This window comes from Gossypium arboreum, chromosome 5, assembly GCF_025698485.1.
Source record: "Gossypium arboreum isolate Shixiya-1 chromosome 5, ASM2569848v2, whole genome shotgun sequence".
Lineage (NCBI taxonomy): Eukaryota > Viridiplantae > Streptophyta > Magnoliopsida > Malvales > Malvaceae > Gossypium > Gossypium arboreum.
In genome coordinates, this window is record NC_069074.1 from 37,098,913 (window position 1) to 37,105,081 (window position 6,169).

The window sequence follows — 6,169 nt, forward strand, 5'->3', positions numbered from 1 at the left end:
AACCCGTTACATCAACTCAAGCAAAAATTTTATCAATAATATAGATATTGTATTAATATATATTTTTAAAATAGTTTTACAAAAAAATTCACGGAAGATCGCTTATTTATTATAAAATATCATCTATTAGGGATGATCAAAACTCGATTCGATTCAAAAAATTGAAAAGAATAATTTTATAATTTGAACAATTTGAACAATTTGAATAATTGATTGGTGTAAGTGAAGTTTGAAATAATATTTTTATTAGCAAAAGTTATAAATTTAATTTATTTCATTGAATTACAATTTATTTATATATCTTTAAATAAAAATAAATCAATTAAATAATTTTACTTTAATACACACCTTAATGTTAATGGTAATAATACTAAATAAAAGATAAAGATATTCCATGAAAAATGATAAAAATAATTCACTTAGTAAATCATTTGGATGCCAATCAGGAATCAGCATGGTGGTGGTATTCTGTAATTCCAACTTCAACATAACTTCCTCTTCTACGTCTACCAAACTTACAAATCTCACTTTTTCTTTCATCTCTATCCAAATATTAATGCAATACCCGCCTCTGGACTTCTTCTTTTCTCACTCACCGCCCCTTCTATATCATGAGTTCACTGCCAATTTGAATGACAGGGATGTGGGAAATGTTGGCCCAATCTTTGCCTTTCTCCTTTTCACAACGTTCCTCCAGCAAAGGACAATCCCGAATTTCCAAACAAGAAAGAGAGGGAGGGAGCATGTTTGGGGGCATGGATTGGAGCTTGGGACAACCCCGTATCAACAAATCGCAAAGAGAGGTGAGGTGTTGAAACCCCTTATACTCCAAACTCTTTAGATTTGGAAGATCATTGATCCTGAGAGATGTAAGAGAAGAGGGAAGCAGATGTTCATCTGGAAAACACTCCATCTCTACTCCTGAATATGACAAAGAAAAGTATGTAAGAGAAGGGAGTGTATGCAAACTCCATTCCCTTTTCCTAATCAAGCTCTCAATTAGTTTATCACTCATAAAGATTGTAATTTGTTTTAATTTGGAGGGCAAACCCTCTTTTGGAACCCTCTCTATTTTTGGACAATCAATTATGTTCAAAACCTCAAGGGATGGAAAGACAGAGTGCATTTGCTCTGGTAATGACTTTAGACTTTCGCAACTCCAAAGCGCAAGTCGGGTCAAATTGGTGACAGATAATCCATCTTCAATTTGAAAAGATATAAAATTTTGGCAGGACCTTATATCCAAAGAATCGAGACATGTTAGATGCTGGTGGTGAGAGCCCTCTAAAGCAGCACTAATAAACTTCAACTCTTTACATCTCCAAATTTCAACATGCTTTAGCATAGGAAACGATCCTAATGGGAAAGATTCTAGTTGACCACACTTCATCTTGTCTATCTTCATAGATTCAAGGAATGTATACAAGAAGATTTTGGAAAAATCAAAATCTTCGCACCTGTGGATGCACAGATCTCTCAGTGTAATAGACACACTATCCTCAGGAAGGGATCTGATATCAGAACAATTTGAGATAGTTAACTTGTCGAGATGAGTGCAGTGTTGCAACATCTGTTCCAATATGGAATCATTCAAATTCAAACCTTCGATGCCCAACTTTCGAAGCCCACAAGGCAATGGCTCCAATTGCAATGCATCACATTTTTCTAACTCAAGTTCAGAAATGCTTGGTGTCCCTGGGAGAAGACATTCAAGCTTCTCACAATTTGCAATCTTCAATTTCTTTAAAGAGGGGAGGTGTTTGGGCAGAGACTTGATTAGCTTCGGACAATCCTTGATGCATAGCTCTTGCAGAAGGGAGAAAGCTTCATCACTCCTACACAACCATTCTTCCCACCCAGCCATTTTCTCAAACACTAGGATTTCAAGAGATCCAAATGGTTTAGTCGAAGCTTGTCCATTACTGTAGAACTCCTCACCAATCATTACAACTCCGCTAAATCCAGAAATGGAGAGAGATTTCAAAGATGATAACTGGCCAAGCGACGGCAAAGATATGCAAAATTTACAGTCTTGCAACTCCAAAGCTACCATATTTGAGAATGAAAAATGCCCCACCCATTCTGGAAATCTCGTGCCTTTGTAACTTCCGATAACTAGATGCTTCAAGTTTGCATTAGGCTCCAGTTGCTCCAATACTTCTCTATCATGCTTTGAGTCACCATCAATATCATCATATTCATCCCATGTCAACTTCAACTCCTTAAGATTAACTTTATCCTTCAAATTGGCATCTTTGGCATCCCTGGCATTTACAACATTTTTCAGTCTTGAAATGGCAAGTCTTCCACGTAAATGCTTGAGCTTTCCCAACTCTTTAATGCTTGAACCAGTTTGATCACCCAAAACAAAATCTGTTAAGATTCGAATATCTTTCAACTTACCCATTCCTTCCGGCATCCTAGTTAACTTTGTTTTCCTAATATCAAGATAAAGCATGTTGATCAATCTCCCCATGTCTCTCGGCAACTCAACAAGGTCACTGCATCCATGCAATGTCAATGCTTGCAAATTATACAATGTACACACAGAATTTGGCAACCTTCTGATTGAAGTTTTTGAGAGATTCAAATTTCGTAGATGCTTCAAGTTACTAATTTCTTTTGGCAATTCTTTGATATTATCATATCCAGCCAAAGAAAGCATTCGTAAGCTTGATTTCATCAGCAAATCGTGCATTAGCACATTGCTAACATATGGGCAATAGAAAGAAGACTTCAGGTTTAAGAAAGTACGCAGACCTTTTGCTTTAGGTAGACTTTGAAATTTTTGCCGCACATCATATTGTTCTTGGACATTGGACAATTGACGGGTCTTTTCAGTTATTACACAAGAACCACCACTCCCTTCCAATCTGCAGATGAATTCTCCGGTGACAGATTTAGCCAAGTCACTAATTAGATCATGCATGACAAAACAAGATTTCTTTCCTTTTGACTGTTGAAAAAAGGACCTCAATCTCAAATCTTTGAAGTACTCGTTACCCAGTTCTTCCGGATCTCCATTATCTTTCGAAAGCTTTAAAAGTCCGTCAGCCATCCATAATTGAATAAGTTCTTTTTTTTTGAATTCGTAATCTTTAGGGAAAATTGAACAATAAGCAAAACATCTCTTTAAATGTGAAGGAAGATAATGATAACTTAATGTTAACGCCGGAAGAATATTACTAGCATCATTTGGAATGTCCCAAAAATTGCTATGTAATATTTTGTTCCACTCATCAGCATCTGGTTTGCAACGCAGAAGACCTCCAAGAGTTTTTGCAGCCAAAGGGAGACCGCCACATCTTTTAACAATTGCTTCACCGGTTTCCATCAGATCTGGATGCTTGGTGGGGCTTGAACCATCAAATGCATGCTTTGCAAATAACTTCCAACAATCATCAGCAGATAACACATCTAAATGATAAGTTGGAACGTTCCTCATGATTGCTGCAACGTTTTCATCACGTGTTGTTACAACAATCTTGCTATTCTTGGCCCCAGAAGTGAAGGGACTTGCAAGCTCTTTCCAATGAACATAATTCTTGATCCAAACATCATCCAAAATGATTAGATATTTCTTTCCCTACAGCTGCTCTTTGAGTTTAAGTTGAAGCTGATTTAAGTTCTGGTTTCCATCACAGCTACATTTGATCTCTTCAAGAATGGTTTTGGTTACCTTGAAAGCATCAAATTCCTCTGAAACGCACACCCATGCTTTGGGGTGAAACCACTTATCCACTCTGGGGTCATTGTAGATCAATTGGGCAAGGGTGGTTTTGCCAAGCCCGCCCATACCCACAATGGGAATCACATCTATCTGATTTTCATACAGATTTTGAGGATCCAACAACTTCATGATTTCTTCTTTTTCATCATCTCTGCCACAAACATCAGACTCCTCCACCAAACAAGTTGCAGGCGTTCTTTGAAATGCGTTTTCTCCTTTAAAGTTTTCTTTCAGACCCAGAATCTGTTTTTGATTGAGTAGATTGTCTAGTCTCCCAAGGATATTCTCCAGCTTGGACTGCATCCCATCTTTGAAAGGATTGAAAGAAGAGAAAAAGCTACTAACCTGGTTCATAACAGTAGTTTGATATTCGGATTCGATCTTGTTCCGAAGAGCTTCAGTAGAGATCTCGTCCAGGAGGTCCTCGGCATCATAAACAGCATCTTTGAGCTCATCAGTCCAACTTTTGACATTTGAGTTGGTAATCTGCTTATTTTCAGCATCATCCAACACAGCTTTCACCGACATCAAGGTTGGCTTCAGTTTCTTCAGCAGCATAGCTTCAAGTTTCTTTCCTTTGATAAGCCTCAGGACATCCCTAGAAACAATCCTATCAAGCAGCACCTCAATGGAAGCAGAGAGAAAAGCTTCTCCCACCATAGCCATGTCTTTCTTTTGGGGTTTTTGGTAAAGAAAGGCTTAAAGAAAGATGAAAAGGGAAGTAAAAGCAAACAATGGACAAGAAGAGTTCTTGAACACAAGAGAAGAAGGTTGCAAAGATGAAGGAGTTGGATACGAAACAGAAGAAAGAAAGTGCAAAGCAAATTGCAAACAAGGAACGGTAGAAGGATTGGATCGAAAGATGAAAGGGGAAGGCTTTAACTTGCAAATACTCTAAGCTATATTTGTTTAATTGAAAATATCTTTCAGAAAATAATTTTCATGATTTATTTTTTGAAAAAATTAATATTTTTTGGTGTTTAAATATATTTTTTATTTAGTAAATTTCTTAAAAATATTTTATAGTTGTTTTTAATTAAATAAATATATATTTGAGATTTTATTATTTTTATTATTTAATTGAATTTATTTTTATCTATAATTTTATGTTTTACATTATTTTTACATATGTTAAAAATATTATGTTAAATTTAGATTCATTACAACCTCATTTTTAATTACATGACTACTAAGTTAGTATTTTTATTTAAAATGTTACATCAACAAAATTGACAAAAATTTAACGATGATAACAATTAGATTTAATTTTTAAATTTGAAAAGTCATGGGACTAAATTCTTGAAAATAAAAGTACAAAGTCTAATTACAAATATGTGAAGTATCGTGAGACTTATGATATATTTTAACATTTATACTACAAAACATTTATTATTAATATATTTATAATTGTAATAAATATTTCTTATTAAAATATTAATATTGAATATTTTCAATAATATGTGAATAATATTATTTTAAAATTTATTATTAAAATAAAATTGAAATATTAAATAATTCATTAAAATAATAAATTATATTTATTATATTAATAATTTATTATATGACTAAATATAAATAATTAAATATGTATGTTTAATAATATTGAAAAATATAATATTTTAAATTTTTAAAATAAAAATAAAATTTATTATCAATAAATTTTATTATCTATAGATGAACTTTTTAGGAAAATGACTTACGCTTTTCAAAAGATAAGTCATTTTACAAGAAAAATGTCTTATTTTACATTGACCTGTAACTCATTTTCTGTTGACCAAACTAGACCTTAATTTCAATAAAGATAAAACAACCTTATCCTTGCAAATAGAGGTGATCATGGGTCGGGCCAAAAAAATGGGCCTAAAATTTTGCCCAAGCCCGACCCGGATAAAAATACTAAAACCCGGGCCCGAGCCCGGCCCGGCCAGCCCATATTAATTTTTATATTATTTTTATATAATGTTTAAATATATATAATACATTAAAAATACTAAAAACATCAAAATAAATATTTCCCAACAAATTGAAAATAAATTTTAGAAAATATGTAGACTTGAATAACACTAAGATAGATGCAACTTAACAAGCAAATACCTCTAAAATAATAACAAAATTAACAAATGCCTTTCAAATAATAACAAAATTAACAATAAAATAAGTTTTATACAATATCTAAACAATAACAACAAAATAGTAGCAACATAATAGTAAAATTGTAGCAAAAATAAGGAGAAAACAACAAGAAAATAACATTCAAAAATAAAAAAAAAGTAGATTTTTTTCGTCTTTAGTGAATTCGGGCCAGGCCGGGCTGGGCCCGGGCCAAAAATGCCTTACTCGAGGCCCGGCCCATTTTTTAAACGGGCCTATATTTTTGTCCAAGCCTATTTTTCGGGCCTATATTTTTGTCTAAACCCTCCCGACCTAAAGGCCCGCCCG

General features: G+C 33.7%; 2 protein-coding genes across 2 annotated transcripts; both read right to left on the minus strand.

Moving 5' to 3' along the window:
* Positions 1–240: 240 nt before the first annotated feature.
* On the minus strand, positions 241–4,635 carry LOC108449998 (putative disease resistance protein At3g14460). The gene has a single exon (XM_053028610.1). The coding sequence runs from the start codon at positions 3,443–3,445 to the stop codon at positions 605–607; it is 2,841 nt and encodes a 946-aa protein (XP_052884570.1). The 5' UTR covers positions 3,446–4,635; the 3' UTR covers positions 241–604.
* LOC128292655 (putative disease resistance RPP13-like protein 1) lies at positions 3,587–4,396 on the minus strand. The gene has a single exon (XM_053027545.1). The coding sequence runs from the start codon at positions 4,394–4,396 to the stop codon at positions 3,587–3,589; it is 810 nt and encodes a 269-aa protein (XP_052883505.1).
* Positions 4,636–6,169: the final 1,534 nt, after the last annotated feature.